Source organism: Anomalospiza imberbis, chromosome 14, assembly GCF_031753505.1.
Source record: "Anomalospiza imberbis isolate Cuckoo-Finch-1a 21T00152 chromosome 14, ASM3175350v1, whole genome shotgun sequence".
NCBI classification, from domain to species: domain Eukaryota; kingdom Metazoa; phylum Chordata; class Aves; order Passeriformes; family Viduidae; genus Anomalospiza; species Anomalospiza imberbis.
Window position 1 is genome coordinate 9,160,489 of NC_089694.1, and position 17,632 is coordinate 9,178,120.

General features: G+C 48.6%; 4 protein-coding genes and 1 non-coding gene across 6 annotated transcripts; 2 read left to right on the forward strand and 3 right to left on the reverse strand.

Annotated features, from left to right (window-relative positions):
- The first annotated feature begins 1,497 nt into the window (after nt 1–1,497).
- SOWAHD (sosondowah ankyrin repeat domain family member D) lies at nt 1,498–3,928 on the forward strand. The gene has a single exon (XM_068204822.1). It carries the CDS (start codon nt 1,564–1,566, stop codon nt 2,572–2,574), a length of 1,011 nt encoding a protein of 336 aa, XP_068060923.1. The 5' UTR covers nt 1,498–1,563; the 3' UTR covers nt 2,575–3,928.
- A 2,856-nt stretch (nt 3,929–6,784) lies between these two features.
- RPL39 (ribosomal protein L39) lies at nt 6,785–9,690 on the reverse strand. Its single transcript, XM_068204828.1, has 3 exons — nt 8,670–9,690; nt 8,367–8,470; nt 6,785–7,084 (listed from the first exon to the last, which is right to left on the reverse strand). The coding sequence occupies exons 1-3, from the start codon at nt 8,670–8,672 to the stop codon at nt 7,036–7,038; spliced, it is 156 nt and encodes a 51-aa protein (XP_068060929.1). The 5' UTR covers nt 8,673–9,690; the 3' UTR covers nt 6,785–7,035.
- Nucleotides 7,201–7,332, reverse strand: LOC137482794 (small nucleolar RNA SNORA69). Its single transcript, XR_011004211.1, has one exon. It is a non-coding gene; the product is annotated as a small nucleolar RNA SNORA69 (small nucleolar RNA).
- Nucleotides 9,570–16,008, reverse strand: UPF3B (UPF3B regulator of nonsense mediated mRNA decay). The gene is made up of 10 exons (XM_068204821.1): nt 15,689–16,008; nt 15,352–15,458; nt 15,133–15,239; nt 14,306–14,404; nt 13,852–13,962; nt 13,136–13,179; nt 12,370–12,558; nt 11,730–11,881; nt 10,708–11,020; nt 9,570–9,884 (listed from the first exon to the last, which is right to left on the reverse strand). Exons 1-10 carry the CDS (start codon nt 15,866–15,868, stop codon nt 9,738–9,740), a joined length of 1,449 nt encoding a protein of 482 aa, XP_068060922.1. The 5' UTR covers nt 15,869–16,008; the 3' UTR covers nt 9,570–9,737.
- Nucleotides 15,968–17,267, forward strand: NDUFA1 (NADH:ubiquinone oxidoreductase subunit A1). 2 transcript variants are annotated; one of them, XM_068204827.1, is made up of 3 exons: nt 15,968–16,367; nt 16,554–16,735; nt 16,932–17,267. In XM_068204827.1, the coding sequence occupies exons 1-2, from the start codon at nt 16,266–16,268 to the stop codon at nt 16,713–16,715; spliced, it is 264 nt and encodes an 87-aa protein (XP_068060928.1). In that variant the 5' UTR covers nt 15,968–16,265; the 3' UTR covers nt 16,716–16,735; nt 16,932–17,267. The 2 variants fall into 2 exon arrangements, with proteins under 2 accessions (XP_068060928.1, XP_068060927.1); XM_068204826.1 differs by having other exon boundaries at nt 16,554–17,267.
- The last annotated feature ends 365 nt before the right edge of the window (nt 17,268–17,632 follow it).

Below are 17,632 nucleotides of genomic sequence, written 5' to 3' on the forward strand. Positions count from 1 at the left end.
CCTGGCCCCTGGACTCCCGAATGAAGTCCCCAAGGTTGTCACCCTGGTTTTATCATGATCAGAGCTCACCAGTGTGTCCAGTCCCTAATGCAGGCGTGACCATGGTGGTCCTAAATGAGAGATTTGCTTTGCACCATTAATGCCTTCATTCCCCAAGAGCAGCTCCTTGTTTTTCCCAGATGCCACCCAAGTGTTTTCAACTGTTCACCAGGATCTCATGGCTGTGTGGTTCAAGTTCTCTGCCTCTCTGAGCCCACAGAAGCCACCAAAACGCAGTGACAAAATCAGGCAGCTCCAGAAAGGGAACAAGGGGGCAATTATGCTTTCACCACTTTTTGTTTGGGGTTTGAGATTATGCCAACTCCCCACACATCCCAGGAAAACTGGTCCACGTGGTTGGAAAAAGGCAGAGGCCCTCAAGGACTGACGACCAGCTCAGGGCAAGTCAGAGCAAAGCTAAAGCTTAGGGAAGGCAAAGAAAAAAGGTTCAGGGGGCTGGTGCTTCCAGAGAGGAGCCCCTATCCCAATTCACACCTCTCAGTTATACCCCTGACACTCATCACCCAAGCCAAGTCAATCACTGAATTCTGGTTGGCATTAATTCTTGATTTCTTGTTGGGTTTTACTGGAGCTGAGCTGGCTGCCTTCTGATGTCACTTTATTCTCCTGGGCTTGTCTCCTTGGCCTTTATCATCTCCATTCTGCTCATATCTGCTGAATTCCAAGAGTGCTTTGTTAGCAGCATCGTTTTATGAAAAGTTTATGTTTGGTCAGTTCTTACGGCCTAAGGCTTTGGCTACTTCAGGTGCTAATGCTGAGCCAGCAGTGCTAAACGAGACTACTCGGGCAGGAGAATATAGTCCATCAATTTCTCCTTTAGCGTCAGCACTGAGCTGCCCAGAACCCCCGGGCCTCCGCCCGGTCCCGCGGTTCTGCACGCTCCCTGTGTTCCCACACGCTCCCTGCATTCCCAATATTCCCTATATTCCCTGTGTTCCCAGACGTTCCCTGTGTTCCCACACGCTCCCTGCATTCCCAATATTCCCTATATTCCCTGTATTCCCAGACGTTCCCTGTGTTCCCACACGCTCCCTGCATTCCCAATATTCCCTATATTCCCTGTATTCCCAGACGTTCCCTGTATTCCCAGACGTTCCCTGTATTCCCAGACGTTCCCTGTGTTCCCACACGCTCCCTGCATTCCCAATATTCCCTATATTCCCTGTATTCCCAGACGTTCCCTGTGTTCCCAGATGCTCCCTGTGTTCCCAATATTCCCTATATTCCCTGTGTTCCCAGACGTTCCCTGTATTCCCGCACGCTCCCGTGCTCCCTCAGGCGCGTGTGGCGGGGGCAGAGCCAGCCCGTGTCTGAGGCCGTGCCCGGCACCGGCGGCAGCCATGGACACGGCGTGACCAAAGGTCACCTGCGGCTCCGCCGCCATGCCGTGCCGCCGTGCGGGATCGGTTCCTCCTTCGCCAAGGCCGGGAGGGGAAGCGCGGGGTGAGTGCAGGAGAGCCTGAGCTGCGCCCTGCTGGGGACAGCCCTGCGAGAGGCAGCGCCATGGCCCGGCAGGAGCGGGAGAAGAGCGAGGCAGAGAAGGTAGCTGGCAGCTCCCGGAGGTTCTCCTTCCTGGATGCCGCCCAGCCCCTCGCGGGCGGCCTGGCCCGCAGCTCCCATCTCTGGCCAGCCACCCTGGGGAGCAGGGAGCGGTTCCATACGCTGCAGAAGATGGACACCAACAAAAGCATCGGCTGGGGCAGGCACACCCTGGGGAGCTGGGGTAGGACTTCAGGCAGGTTCTCCGTTAGCCCCAGCAGCACCCGGAGGAAAGAGCTGAAGGAAATCCTCCTGCAGAGCAACAGCCCTGGCAGCACCATACGGTTTGCCACTGCTCAGAAGACATCCAGCAGCAGCAGCAGTCTTCCTGCAGGGCTGCACCAAGAGCAGAAGCCTGAGCAGAGCCCTGATCTGCTGCCCCTTGTCCTTGATCCCCTGGAGCACGCATGGCTGCTGACGGTGGCCGAGGGTGATGCGGACAGCATCATCAAGCTGCTGGACCTGGATCCCAGCCTGCTGACCAGGAGAGACTTTGTGACAGGCTTCACCGCTCTGCACTGGCTTGCCAAGCATGGCCACCATGAGAGCTTCATCCAGGTCATCTCCCATGCCCAGAAGAAAGGCTACCCCGTCGACATGAACATCCCCACAGCCAGCGGTGGGCTCACCCCTTTGCACCTGGCTGCCTTGCAGGGACACGAGGTGCTCATCAAGGTGCTGGTGGGAGCTTACGGGGCAGACACCACCTGCAGGGACCACAATGGGCGCAAGGCTTGGCAGTACCTGCCAGCAGACACCTCCAGGGACCTGAAGGAGCTGGCAGGGGCCTTGGAGGAGGACTTGGTCCAGCTGCACTCTCACAACACCAACAACAACTGTAAGTCATCCAGAGAGGCTGGGGCAGGGCAGGACTGTGTGGACTCTGGGGCCGAGGGAAAAGCCCAGCGCTCCTGGAGCCTGTCGACCCTCCGAGGCTTTGTTAGACAGGCCTTTGCTTTCTTCCATGAGCGCTGAAGCTCTCCTGGCTCCATTCACTGGTAAACCCATGCTGGTTAGCAGCCAGAAAAGCCTGCAGGGAGCTGGGAACTCGGCTACTCAAAATCCTGGCCAAGTGAGGGTTAAGCCATGGCACCATGGCCATCCTGGGTCTTGTGGTCTTTTGGGGCTATTCTGGTGTGTGTATGGAGCACCATGGCCATTGGGAGCAGTACCTTGGGACAGTCCTTCCAAAAAACTGCCTGTCTGCAGAGGGGGTTATTCCCTCTGCCCCCGTGGATGGGGACTCCTTGCTGCACCCCAGCAGATAGCCATGGTTGGGGCTCACATGTCAGCTCTGCTGTGGGGAGCTGCTCCAACACCCTGCATGCCCACAGGAGGATGCTGACCCACCATGTGTGGATCTCATGCTGCAAACACCTTCTGGCTCCCTGTGATATCCCACAATCTTGGCCATATGCACCTTTTCTGGGATGATGTTTGTTTATGACAGCTAATTATAAAGCTGATTCTCAGCAGAGTAAGAGCTAGTGGCCCTGTTTGTCAGAAGAGTCCAGGCCAAGAGAAACCTTTCAAAGTGTGAAACAACTCACACTGGCAGTCCTTCCCTTGAGATCCCCTTCCCAGGAAGCCTGAAATGCTCACCCTCATTAGGAATGGGGGCCAGAGCAAAGGAGGCAGGAAGGACACAAGGAGGGAGCATGTGGTGGCTCCTGTGGGGATTAGAGTTCAGGAACAGCTCTGGAAAGATGATTCATTCTCAGAAACTGTGGAAAAGGTATGTGAAGGCTGTGAGATAGAGATTATTTTTATTGCTACTGAGGGCATGCTCAAAAATGAAACTCTGATGAACATCACTGCAGCAGCGTAACGGTGCATGTATGTCTCGTCACTGCATTAAAAGGGCAAAGCCTCCGCCCGCCTGTTTGTGTTTTGTTCATCAAGTGGAGTTCTGCCCTGATGATTTCAACTTGCTTTTTACATTCTCAAAGGCCAATACTGCTTCAAAATTTCTTCAGAAAAACAACAGCCCCTTCCTCTTTCTCATCAGCATGAGACAATTCCTACGCCCTTAAATAGCAGTCCCGTTTGAGAAGTGCTTCTCAAACAGGAACTGGGGGGTTTCTGTTCCCCAGGGCAGCCCTTGCAGGGACAACTCCTTTAGGAGGGCAGTTGTGGTTTTCTTTCCAGCTGCCTTTCAGGGGGCCTGCAGCGGTGACTGAGGGACTCAAGGTGATCTGGCCCAGCTACACAAGGTGCATTTGCATCTCGATGCAGAAAGATACACAAAGACACACAGGTAACTTCCTCTGAGGAACTAGAAGGGGGTTTCACCGATCCTGAGCAAACTCCAGTTATATTCAGACTGCTTGGACACTCCTGGCTCCATTCACTGGTAAAGCCATGCTGGATAACCCAGTCCGCAGTAATGACGTGGAAGAGCAGCCTCCACATGAGTGAACAGGGATCCAGTGACTGGATAATTCCCAGTCCAGGTACCTGGGTGAATATATAATTGTGTCTGGACATCTTTTTAATCCCTGAGGCCAGCAGCAGATACATACAAAACACACTAGAACTAGATTTAATGCCTTATAATGCTTTAGCTCTAATGGATTGAAGATGTTGCCAATGCAGCTCCTTCTGGAACTGCTGTGGCCATGTCCATGCCATGGCTCCCATGGCTGGCTTCTCACAAGTCTGCTCATGCCAGCACTGACTCCGTGAACAGCACTGGTGTCAAGTTCTGGTAACCAAAGTGCTCTTGGTAAGATAGACAGGACTAACAAAATATTTTTTTTTTTACTTATTAGTCTTCTGTCACCTTTCTACAGCTGTCAGGGAGGGGGCACAGGATGGCTCTTACATCCTTCTCTGGGTAAGGCACAGAGTAAACATTGGAATTGAGAACTTCCTTGAAGGAGCCATTTCCTTGGCAATAGTACCTGTGGCTCAGTCATGCTCTGCCCAGAAACATGGACTTAAATGTTCCATTTGAAAGTAAAATTTGGCTGACAAATGCTGCACCTAAATATGACAAAATGTTTTTCAGTTATTGCCTCGTCTTGAGAGATAACCAAAACCCTCTAAAGACAGCTTTTGCCCCCATCTTTTGGTCATGGGTTTGACCCAGTATTCTGTGCTGAGACAAATTAGGTGGGGACTTCAGAGCAGGACCAGAACTCTGCTTCTCTAGATGTGTTACAACATCCTCACCATGTCACCCCCTGCCCTGGGTGGGTCCCTTTCCACTGAGCAAAAAAGAAAATATTTTATTCCAGTGACCCACCCCTTTGTCTCGCTCGGTTCATTTTCATACCTATAGAAAGGCAGTTGATTTGGACAGAGACATGTTTAGAAAAATACGCCTCATGTATACAATCAGCTCTAATTTTGCTTTTCACTCAGAAAACAAAACATATCCATCAAAATAAATGGACTAGAATATCCAAATATTTTTTTCTTTAAAGCTTCTGTTGATGTCTCAGTTATCATGTGTTAGCCCACTTCTGCAGAGATTCCTGATCCCCTCTCACAGGGAGGAGAAGGCAAAGAGAGCTGCCACAGACAACAGAAAACATTCAAACTCAGAGGTATTTGTTTGGTTAAGGTTCTGCAGAGGATTAAGTTTAACCCAAATTTAATGTGTACTAAATTTACTTTGTGTTATCCCTTAATGCCCAGTTTGAAAAGCAGATTCAGTTAAACAGGCAAAATAATACAAGGGGTTATTTTCCAGAACAGCTCCTTAGTAGGAGCTACTTCCATCTAATAAAAATATTAGTCATTATAGTAATGGGGAGACTTTCTAATAAATAGTAATAAATTGTCCAATCTGTTGCTCAGGAAAGTTTTCCCACAAATACCATGGAAAAAACTGTCTCCTTCCATTCTCAAGTCCATAAAATTGCTGTTTTCCTCCTCAGCCAGATCCCCATAGACACAGTTACAGAGAAACTCTTATGAGCAGCTTTGCCTGCCAGCAGTGATGTGGAGAGGCTGGAGGAGGTAAGCTGGATGCCAAGGCAGAACTCCAATCCTCAGCAGTGCTGTTATTTCCTGAACACTCACTTCAAAAAGAGTGCAGAAAAGCTTTAAAAATCATTGAGGTCAAAGTAGCTGCAGCATGCGAGCCTCTCATCTCTGAGTTCAAACATCTCTGGCAATGCTGTTTGCTGCTTTCCTGTTGCAGTGACTTACTGCTTCCCCCTGATGATGAACTAGAGTCCAGACTCTTACCAGACAGGATAAGGAGCTAGAGGATACCTCAGAAGTATCCTGAAGCTGGTAAAAATCCCAGCCTTGCTCACCCTGACTTACAGAACCCTGCAGCACACCTTAGGAAGGAGAGACCTCATGACCTGAGTGAGATGTGTATTTCTTAGCATTCACCTGTTTGGCACATGCTGTACCCAGCATTATTTGCTCTGAGTTGCAATACAAAGGAGATAAATCTATTTACCTTCAGCATGAAAAGCAGCAACACAGAAGGTATGGCAGCCTGAAGCTTCCTCAGGAAGCTGCCTCTCAGGAATAGAGCCACGACCCGAGGCTGAACCCAGGAATGAGGCAGCACCTCGGCAGCCCTCAGTGTCGGGATGGGCTTGGCCACAGCCCAGAACAGGCTCACACCAACAGGGATTTCCTGCTGACCAGAGCAGCGACCCCAGCTCAGAGCTGTGAACAGAAAGGACTGGGTGCAGAGCCACAGCCTCCTCCACTTCCCTGCAGTAAACTGGTTTCACAGGCCCCAGCAGGGAAGACCAGCACAGGGGAGCTGAAGTACCAACCACCCAGAGACCCTTAATCCCCTTTTTCCTCTCCCTTAGCTGCAAACTCTCCCTTTGAGCCCCATTTAAAATTTCTACCTGTCTGCTGAGAATATTTTATACTAAGCTGTATCTATGGTTGGTGTTGATTTATCAAACCAACAGACGTCCCAACAAAACTAATTTAATATTCTAGGGATTACACAGACATTATGTGCTGCACTCTACAGTACTGCATTTTGTAAGAGATTTTTTCAGGTCTGATTTTGACTTTTTTTTTAAATTGGTACTTTGCTCCTGAAGGTTTACAGTCAGTGGAAAGGAAGACACAGGCTACTCTACCTGAAAAGAGCTGCCAAGGTTCCTCATATTAAGTGAGAATATAACTAACACGACCATTAATTTGATTGTTACAATCCCACCACGTGCACGTGAAATAATTTTCAAAACGAAAGTCATTCAGGTCCATATTTATTACCAAGCCAGCGCAGTGTGAATGCTCACGGTGATGCCTGAAAGAACACTATAGAACACAGTCTCCATGTTTCAGATACAAAGATTTTCCCAGTTAACATCAACATCCCAGACCAGCTTATAAACACCCCACACTGGGGACTGCACTCAGCACCACAGAAGGAATGACTTGAGGGTGTTACTGATCTGACACAGAAAGACCAATGTTCCTTAGAGCTCCCGGGACAGTCTCTCTTTACAAGCCCAGTTTGGTCCTCCTCCAGTGTCTCCTTTTGGAGTTGTACCTAAGACAAAAGCAGAGTCAATTAGCAAAGTGTACACACACATTTGTTAAACATGAAAGCAGAACAGCACATGGAAGAAGTCTTTTCCATGAAAGCACATTAACTTGTGAGCATGTACTTGTCCATGTTAAGAACAAATGCTTTCACCATGGTGTGGGTGAAACCACGGACAGTGTTAACAAGGTTGCTCTCAGCAGGAATATGGCAGCACTCCCACATCAGGAAGCGCTGCAATTGCAGCCTGCTTTAACACTAAGCTTGGACAGAACCCATGGCCCAGCTACTCAAGTGCCAGGAGACCAAACTCCAAGATTTTGTCCCCAAGGTCAAGTATTTCAGAGTACTGCAATTTAGCTAAAACAGAACCCAGTTGTAACCTGGCACGTGGAAGACAAGGATCCAGCTGAGTGCATGCACCACTGATCCTGCCTAGAAACAAGCTGGGAGCAGCTACAGGAACAGAACCTAGCACTGTTGTGCTGGGTCACTGCCTGAGCCAGCCAGTGCTGCTGTTTCCCTCCTCACTGCTTAGGACAAAGAGAGAAAGAGAAGAGGGAATTATGTTGCCTTAAAAAGCCCAGATGAAGGAGTGTATGAGATAAAAAACTATTCTGCAGTTTTCAACCGGAGGGCTTGGACAGGCACCACCCTGTTCTTATCCACACCCACCACCACCTTATTCTTATCCACTCCCATGTGCACCCAGTGTGTCACAGCACTCAGCACTTCCCTAAGCACAGTGCTCGAGAACACAAGAGGAAAGCAAGGAACTATGACAAATTAATTCTACAGTCAGGTGCCAAGCATTTCATACTATCAATCTGACTTCCCATACATCCAACAAGTCCTTTGCTCCCTGAACCTCAGAGCACCCATGCTCAGGAACCATTCCTTGAAAATGCAGGAGCCCCAAGGGCAGCTATTAGAGAAGACAGGTACTGGGAAGGGGAACGTCAGGAACAGAGAAACTACTAGAGAACAGAATCTGGAATAAGTCATCCACACGTACAGCTCAGGTTTCACTTTACATGTACCACTGACGTGGTACATGAGCGTCTGTGGACACCTGCAGAGCACCGGCACAAAACCACTAAAAAAAATGGCACAGAAGCCTCACAGTGCCTCACCTGCCCTACCATCCCTGCATGGCCCTCACGAACACAAAACTGCGCTTTGGCTGGCATAGACGCCATCAGCTCTCGCCGTCGGCCCGTACCGCCCAGGCCGCCTGACTAAGCCTGCCGGCCGCAGCTCCTCAGAAAGCACCGGCCGAGCTCGTTACCTGATCTTATTGCCGGTTTTCATGCGAATCCACTGCGGGATGGGCCGGTTCTGCTTCTGCTTCTTGGCGAGGAAGCGTTTGATCTTGAACGTCTTGTGCGACGACTGCAAGAGAGCGCAGCGGTCAGCCCCTCACCCAGCCCCGCCAGGCCTCGGCCGGCCGGGAAAGCCGCACCCGGCTCCCTCCCGCTCCCCCGCGGCCGCTCCGCCCGGCGGCCCGCCCGCCAGGACCCCCGAGCGCGGCGGCCTCGGGGAGAGGGCTCGGGGCGAGGCGGGAGGGCGCGGATGGCTGCGGATGTCTCACCATGGCGCGGAGCGGCGCGGCGTCCCGGCGATGGCGGCGTCCGAGGAGGCGGAAAAGGGCGGCGGAGCGGCGATGGCGGAGCGGGCGCAGCGCCCCCTGGCGGCCCGGCGGCCCCGCACGCAGAGAGGGACGGCGGCGGCCGAGCGAGTTTGTGCGAGTTTATTTGGGTTAGTACAAAGAACAGCTATGGCTAAAATTCACCTGCTACCGGCGAAGTCTCGTTCTGGGCTGTAAAACAATACTTCAAGTTATGAGGGAAGAGGAAGCAGTTCCGAGAGGGCAGGAGTTCGGAAATGTTTCAGACTTGAGAGAAGGGAAGACGCTGGAAAAGAACAGGATGCCCAAACCAGCTACATTTGATTAAAAATAAGCATTTCAGTGTAGGGAGACTTTACATGAGAATTTATCAAGTCATATTCAATATTAAGCCAGCTTATTCATACACTCCAACTTAAGTTACTTTATCCAGAGAACCACTGAAGAGGACGGTCTCTCCCTCCCTAACATGGTTACTGCACTGCGAGATGTTCTGCTCCTTGTGTGCCAAAAGACCCCTATCCACTGGTACCTCAACAACCCCAGCCTGTGTATGTGTCTCAGTGCTAAAGTGACACACTTCAGCTTTCACTGCCTCATGTAGGAGCACCACACAACACAGCAACATCTGTGTTAACTCCAGGCAACTCCAAGCTTGCTCTGCTTAAGTGCATCCAACACCGGCTCTAATTGCCTTAGAGTTCTGGCTTTTGATCCAGGTGTCATTCCCTCCTGACCACAACTGATTTATTATCAAACTTAAGGCCATAAAGTCTTTCTATTTCGCAAAGATTCTCTTCTCTGCTGTAGTTAGATGCTGGGAAAATAAGTTCAAATAACTGAAAATATTACAATGAGAACACGTTTCAAATTTGGAATCTACAACTGAGGTTCTTTAACCAGAAACATCCAACAGCACAATGCCCCCTTTTCTTCCTTTGTTCCTTTTTCGCTCCGAAGGCACTTCTGGATTGCGTAGTATGTGCTCTTTGGCTGCACAGACAGTCAGAACACATAAGGCTGGCACATCAGTCACTCCTCTTCCTTCGTGTGACTGGTCTCACCCTCTTGTTTCTTATCCACTCCCTGATCTGGGGGCTTTGCAGCACTGTCTTCATACTGACACAATCTGCTCCGGCTTCGGGCTCCGGGCTGGTACAGCTGCATTGCTGGGCGATCCTGAAATAAATCAAAACTATTTAGATTCTTTCATAACTCCCTGCTCTCAGGGTTCTTATGGCATCACTTCTATGGTATTAGAAATGGCTCAAATTCAAACTTTTCAGGCTAAGTTTAATTATTCCACAGTGTGGCAAAGTAACTTCAATTGTCCCAAATCGAGGTTGTCTCTGTTGTAAAGCAACAGCCCTGTTCAAACCACAATGAACACTGCTCATAGTTAAGGTTATTTGTAACGAGGTTCCTGTTGAGTTCAGCTCACAGTCTCTCAGAAGAGAGGCCAACTTCAAAGTTTCAAAACCCTGAGTTTCATTTGTACCTGACAACGTCTTAAGTGACACAGAAAACAAGCACAGTGATACTGCAAAAACAGATTTTGTAGAGTACATAAAACTACACTCAAGACATTATTTCTTGAGCCAAGAGGACATGTCATATTCTGCAAGTTGCAGTTTCCTATTTTAAGGAACCTGTTCAATCACACTCCCACACTGAGATGCATTTTCAGGCACCTATAAGATCAGCAGACACAGATTACTGATACTCTACCAACACCTCAAAGAGATAGCTCATGGCACAAGTCAGCAAACAAAAAGGGATCAGTGTCTTACAATTTAACCCATGTTTTCTTGGATTAGTTCTTACACAGTGACAAGAAATACCACTGTTAAGCAAATTTTAGTAGACATTTCTAGCAATGGCAGAGTTTGTTGCAGAACAGGGAGAAGTTTCAACAGAGAAACCACATTTTCCTTGAAGTGCTTTTATCCTAAAAACCACAGATCCCTATGAATCAACACATGAATTTAAAGAAATCCAGCACCTTGTTTCTGATACGATCCCTCTTAATTGTATCCTCTTTTTTATCGTCTTTGGTTACTTTCTCAGATTTGTCCATGCTGCTGGTAAAGTCTGTAAGATCACTTTTCTTTCCCTTTTCTCTGAGTAAGTCTCTCTCCTTTTTCACCTCTTCCTCTTTTCTTCTAAAAACCTTCTCTTTCTCATAGCGCTCTTTCTGCCTCCGACGCTCCTCTTCTTGGCGTCTCAGTTTCTCTCTCTGTGCTCTCTCATATTCTCTGTCTCTGTCAAAATCTCTATCTCGGTCCCTGTAGTCCTTTACACACTCATCTTCTGATCTGTATGAAAACAAAACTGAAAATTAAGCTCAAAAGATTCATCAAACAGAGTTGGGAGATCAATGTAATAGTGGTGTAAATGTGCAATAGGAAGATGACACACTGGCAGGTACTAGGGAGCTCTTGGGAGGCTGTGATAGCCCAAGTCATGCATGACAGCCAGAGAGGACACTGAGCACTAGTTTCCCAGCCTCCTACTTGCATAGCTGGCTGAGTCTCTTCTGGCTTTGAAAAAACATCTGAATTTGTCTGTCTTATCTGTATTTCTCACATGGCAGAACTGAACTTCAAACAGATCACGGAGCTGTTGAGAATTACATTTTCCACTTTGACTTTTTACAAGACTTAGAGGAACTGTTAACTGGAGAACACCTCTCCTCTTGCCATGGTTATAATAATTATCTCATTGCAAGGACAGTGCTCACAGCCTGCTGCATTCACCTACATATGGGCTTCCTTAGTGGAGTTCCTATAATGAGTTGTAAAAATATTAAAATCTGTCCACTAATGAAGAATTTCCAGGTAATTCACAGAGCTTTCTGTAATCATGGGAATGTGCACTGGCACAGAGAACACAGCTCATGCCTTATATGAGAAAAAGCATTTGGAAGGAATTTCAAAACATGGTCATGGCAGAGCAGCCTAAGCCTCAGTACAATCAGGAAACAACTTATAGATACATATATATTTATAGCAAGTACTAGAATACTTTTTTGCCTTCTCTTCTTTTGTCTCCCCATCAGATCGTTTGGCAGATGCACTACTCGCATTTTTTTCCTCCCTCAGAGTCTCTCTTTCCAGTTTCTTGGATTTTTCTTTTCTCTCCAAGTCTTTTTCATCTTTTTCAGGCTTCTTAAGTAGCTACAAAGAAAACAGAAGTCTCAACTAAAAAGCTCACTCTAACACATATTGTCTGGCACAACACCGAAATTGCATCAAAGGAACCACAGTCCAGTAAGAAGTAAACATTAAAGAAATATTACTGCAAATCACAGTATTTCTAAAAGCTGGAGTGTATGAGTAAGCATTATTCACACAGCAGACTAGAATTTTTCTCCTAAACCAGGCTGTTTTAGAAAGCTTAGTCTCCATTCCACAGTGAATTCACAATCCTGTTTACCACAGCATGTACAACAGTCACGTGACAAAAACTTGAAATATTACTATGAAACATTACAGCATGTAAACCTTTACAATGCCTACTACTGAATATTACAAAAAAATTGGTCATTTACTAACACCAAACTCGTATGATTCTTCACACAATACCCAAAGTACATTTTGAGACTGATATACAAATTATAGGGGAAAGGGAGTGTAACAGTTTATAATAAAGAACTGTTCTAGACCTTAATCTTTGGTTCTTCTTTTGATCTGTCTCTTTCTTTTTCTGGGCATCTGTCTACTTTCTTCAATTTTTCTGCTTCTTTTCTCTTCCTTCTCTCCTCTTCTTTCCATTTTCTTCTTTCTTCTTCTCTTTGTCTTTTTCTTTCTAATTCTCTCCTCCTTCTCTCCTCTCTTTTTTCTTCTCTCAGTCTCTGTGTATTTAAAAACAAAGAGAAATAGTGTCTGTCCACAGAAGAAAACATCTCTTTAAGCCATCAAACAACTCACCTCAAAGCTGCCTCTATTATAAAAGAAAAAAAAAAGTCCCATCACCTCTGTTGTTGTGAACCTGAACATGTAGCAGCAGTATTTTGACTCATAAGCCTCAATTTGTACTGTCTTAAAAAACTCAAATACATCACTAGCTTCAGCCTTTATCATTAAAAATTTAATTAAATCTGCCCCACCTCTGATTTTCTCCATTGCTAGAATTAGTACAACATGATGTGCTAGGAGAAAGATCATCTACAAGGACCTCAGCCATACTGCACTAAAAATGGAAGCACTAAAATGGATCTGTTTTGTCAGTGCAAAGAGAGGTGTTTTGCTGTGACCAGAATGTACACAAAGCACCACCATTCCAACACTCTACTCCTTTAAAACGTATGAATCAGAAGTTGACAAGTTGGGTCAAAAGCTCCTTCTTCAAAGGAAGGGCAGAAATGTATCAATGTACAATGAGCAAATTGTACTTGCAAACAACAAGAAAATTCTGGAGGTAAATCTTACCTGTTTATTTTTCAAGAAGTTCAATAAAGGAGTAGTCTTTTTAGCTGGAGAATAGATAAAACAAATGTAACTATCTTGCCTTATCCAATACTGCAATACCTACAAAAGAGCCCTATAGGAAGTGAAGCAGCGTGAAGCAGCCTGTCTCCTCTCACATACAGCAGTGAAACAAGTATTCCAAACCTATCTCCAAACAGTGGCAACTATTAGGATTCTATAAACTTCATTAGGATACTAATAGGACATCCATTACACCTATCTCTACATTCAGTCTGCATTAGGGTTTTCCTAGACAGTCTGATTTTTAAAGAGATCCCTGTAAGATACTTAAAAAGAGCAACCTGGTCATTTTTTGGTGGTATTTTACCCAATCACACTATCTCTTAACTTGTGCCTGCATGGAACATCACTGATCACAGCACTGTGCATTAAACACCACTGTATCTCACTGAAATGCAGCCACTCCACAGCCTGGTCTGGCTAACAAACATCTGCAACAGGAAGGAACTTTGTCATCTAAAACCTATACTTACAGAAGCATTTAGAGCATGGGAACAAAACACAACACGCTGAATAATATTAGCCTAAATGTTTAACAAATAGTAAGCAGGCAAACAAAAGAATTCAGTCTCCTCCAGGTTGAGCTTCAAATTACAAAACATACTTGCTTCTTTGTGATCTAGGAAAATGTAACTATAGTACACAGATTTCCATACCTATTAGCTCTTTGTTTCTTGCCTCTATTTCCTCCAACAAAGTTTCAGGAGTGGAGGTTAATTTTTCATCATCTGCACTGTAACTTTCCAAAAACTTCTTGTATTCTGGATCTACACAGAAGAAAAGGGAAAAGGGGGGGAGGGGAAAGAGGAGATACTGTAGCATGAGAAGTATTTGCATCATGCACTGCTCAGTTACATTTACTTCAGTTGGGTTTTTATATGCCACCTTTCATAAGTTAGCAGCTCTCAAATGAGCTGCCGTATTATGTTTGTCTGGGACAATCATATTTAATAGATTTCTAGCTGACAAAGTAGTGCTCATAAACTTCACATATAATTAAGCAACCACCCTATTGGTGGAACTATAGTGTCACAGTAAAAACACTACATCAAATTACTGCTAAGAGTTTCAAGTCTACACATGCAAAAACAAACTAGCTCGCTGTTATACCATCTTCAATAGTTCCAGTTTTGGCATCCTTTTTCTTACTCTTCTTTTTTGCAGCTTTTTGGAAAGGTGCAAACTCAACTATGGCAGCATATTCCTGACCTGTTGAGAGAAAAAAATACATTAAAATAAAGATGAAATGGATATAAAATAGATTATATCGTCTACATCTAAAGCAGGAAGGTAAGTCTCACAAGAAATATGCAATACTAGAACAGATTACTTACATAGCATAAAAAATTATTGTATTTGGAAAACCATTCAATAAAAAAAAAACCACTCTAGAGACTGCAGAACTCATGACCTTAACACTCTCACTATACTAACAAACCAGCCAATTCACAGGCTGACAAGAAGGACATGCTAGATTTAAGACTGCCCATGACTGTCGGTTCTGCCACCTCAGCGGCACCACGCTGCATAATGGCCTCATCCTACAGACTCTGTGTACATCGTGCAAGAAAGGATACTTTAAGTTAGTACAACTGAGGCAAATCTCAACTTTTGACAAAATGTAGTAGAATACAACACATGACAAGCAGGCTTTACAGCTTTATCTTCTGACAAGAACACTACATTTATAGCTGCACAAATCCAGCTGGGTATGGCAAACACAGTGTGCTGTTACACTGCAAACCAGCTCATTTAAAGGACTTAGATGTTATCGGATCTATAGATGTATGTTGTTCTAGAGGTATTGGAACTCTTCTTGAGGCACTAAACCCGAAGAAATCAGACGTGGCTGCTCACACCCACCCCTCCAAAGCTCAGCCAGCACACGGCACAGACAGCAGGGAAGCAACAACTTCCATTGAGTGCCGTTCACCTACCTTTGTGATCGACAAAAACGTAGCCGTCGAAGCGATCCCTGAAGAGGACTATGTCTTCCTGGTTCTTGAAGTTGATGTAGGCTCTCGAGAACATGTGCGGGTACAAGCTGCAGAGACACAAACCGAGAGCGCTGGGCTGACGAGGCGGCGGCGCCACTGGGGCCCGGCAGGCGGTAGCGGCGGCTCCCGGGAGCGCCCGGATTGCGCAGGCGGCCGTACCTGGAGTCGTTCGCGAAGAACTCGAAGTAGTCGTGTTCGGGCAGAGGCTGCAGGTGCTCCTCCAGCTGCTCCTTCGTCAGGCTGGGCGGCAGCCGGCGGATCACCACCTGCGGCACGGCAGCACCGGCGCTCAGGGCGGCGGCAGCGCCGGGGACGAGTCATTACCGCGCCTCCCCCGACACGTCCCGTCCCAGGAGGGCAGCGCAAGCGGCCCGTTAGCGGGGGAAGGTCCCGTTACAGAGGGGGAGCCCTGTTACCGGAGGGAGGAGGGGCCCGTTACAGAGGGTGAGCCCCGTTACCGGGGAGGGCGCCGTTCCTGGCGGCGCGGAGGCCCCACCTTGCTGAGCGTCTCCTTCTTGTCCTTGGGCCGCTCCAGGCGATCGAGCTCGGCGGCGCCGGCTCTGCCGTCCGTGCCGGCGGCGGGGCCCGAGCCTGGTCCCGCGGCCAGCAGAACCCCCGGCCCGGCGGAGGCCCCGCGCCGCTCCTTGGGCCTGGCGTTCTCCTTGTCCTCCTTCATCCCGATCCCGATCCCGATCCCGACTCCGGGCCCGGGCAGCGCCGCGCGCACCCAATGACCGCTGCCTCTCGCGAGAGTGTGCCTGAGAGGTGCCGCTGCCTCCGCCGGACTACCACTCCCAGCGTGCACCGCGGCCGCCACGGCTGATCCCGGTGGGGTCAGCGGCCGGGACCGGGACCGGCACCGAGAGCGGCATCGGGTGAACTGGGACACGGGCACGGCCTCATTTCTTGCCAGGGACTGTTCCCCGGCAGCGCTGTCGCTTCCGCTGCCCGCTCGGGCCCGCTAGGCTGTGAGAGGGCGCGGGGCAGGCCGGGAAGGGCGCGGGGCAGGCCGGGAGTGCCCCGCCACACGGCGCAGAGGCAGCGGCACCGGCACCGGCACCGTCACCGGCAGGATGTGGTACGAGATCCTGCCCGGCATGGCCATCATGGGCGTCTGCCTCAGCATCCCCGGCATGGCCACCATCTTCATGCACCGCTTGTGTCACGGCGGCAAGGTCAGCGTGGGGCGGGGCGGCAGGCCCGGGGATCCGGGACCCTGGGGCTCCGCTTCCCCACCGGAGCCGCCCGTATCCCCCAGGCCCCTGCATCCCTCTGGGATCCCTTCCTCCCGGGGCTCCCCTTAGCCCGCCTTCCCTCGGGAGCCCTGCCCGAGGCCTTAACAGCCACTTCTGTGCCTGCAGGAGAAGAGGATCGCCCGCTATCCCTACGAGTGGACCCTGCTGGAAAGGGACCGGCGGCTGTCGGCAGTCAACAAGCACTTTGTGTCCAAGGCAGGTTCTGGGGGCGCTGGGCAGGTACCGCCGGGGGGAAGCGGGACCCAGGCGCTGCTCCCCCATCCCTGAGCTCTGGGACAGCCACTGAGGTGGGCACTGGTCGCTCTTGTCAGATCTCACTCGGTGCCTGCAGCTGGCCTGCCTCTGGGGATGTGCATTTTAATTTTGTTCTGATTAAGACCTGGGTAATTAAATGTAGTTTGAAAATCTCCATTTTCAGATATGCCCCGTTGCACATTAGTGGCAGGAATGACACAAATATAGCTGTTATTTTTTCTTTTTCAGGGTCTGGAGAACATACACTAAGGTGTCAACGCTTTGAAAAATTCATGTATCTATAGAAAACGATTTAAATCTTAAATAAAGCTATACATGTGTTCAACCCTTGTATTTGTGTTGCTGTGGTGGGGTGACCCTTGCTGGACACCAGCTGCCCACCAAAGCCACTTTGTCACTCCTGTCCTCAGCTGGACAGGGAGAGAAAATACATTGAAAGGCTCATGAGTTGAGACAAGGAGAGGGAGAGACCATTCATCAGTTACTGTCACAGGCAAATGAGACTCGACTTGGAGAAATTCCTTTAATGTATTGTCAGATAACAGCAAGGTAATGAGAAGTTAAGTCATAAAACACTTTCCCCCCACTCCTCCCTTCTTCCTGCGTTCAGCTTCACTCATGATATTTTCTACCTCCTCCCTGCTGAGCTGTACAGGGTGATGGGGAAGGGGGGTTGTGGTCAATGTCATCCCATGTCTCTGTTGCTCCTTCCTCCTCTGGGGAACTCCTCACACTCTTCCCCTGCTCCAGCATGGGGTCCCTCCCATGAGAGACTCCTTCACTAACTTCTCCATTGTGAGTGCTTCCCATGGGCTGCAGTTCTTCATGAAGTGCTCCAGCATGGGTCCCACGCATCAGGTGCAGTCCTTCAGCTGCTCCAGCAGGGTCACATTTCCTGCCAGCAAACCTGCTCCAGTGGGCTACTCACT

Bases quoted from the DNA above. Each gene is read 5' to 3' on its own strand.
- SOWAHD (XM_068204822.1), top strand. From the start codon at position 1,564: ATGGCCCGGCAGGAGCGGGAGAAGAGCGAGGCAGAGAAGGTAGCTGGC.
- RPL39 (XM_068204828.1), bottom strand. The intron at 7,085-8,366 runs GTAACGAGCTCG...CTTTTGTCTTAG, and splicing joins AAAACCGGCAATAAGATCAG to GTACAACTCCAAAAGGAGAC.
- UPF3B (XM_068204821.1), bottom strand. From the start codon at position 15,868: ATGAAGGAGGACAAGGAGAACGCCAGGCCCAAGGAGCGGCGCGGGGCC. The intron at 14,405-15,132 runs GTAGGTGAACGG...TTCTCTCAACAG, and splicing joins CGTTTTTGTCGATCACAAAG to GTCAGGAATATGCTGCCATA. The intron at 13,180-13,851 runs GTATGGAAATCT...TCTATTCTCCAG, and splicing joins AAGAAACAAAGAGCTAATAG to CTAAAAAGACTACTCCTTTA.
- NDUFA1 (XM_068204826.1), top strand. From the start codon at position 16,266: ATGTGGTACGAGATCCTGCCCGGCATGGCCATCATGGGCGTCTGCCTC. The intron at 16,368-16,553 runs GTCAGCGTGGGG...CTGTGCCTGCAG, and splicing joins GCTTGTGTCACGGCGGCAAG to GAGAAGAGGATCGCCCGCTA.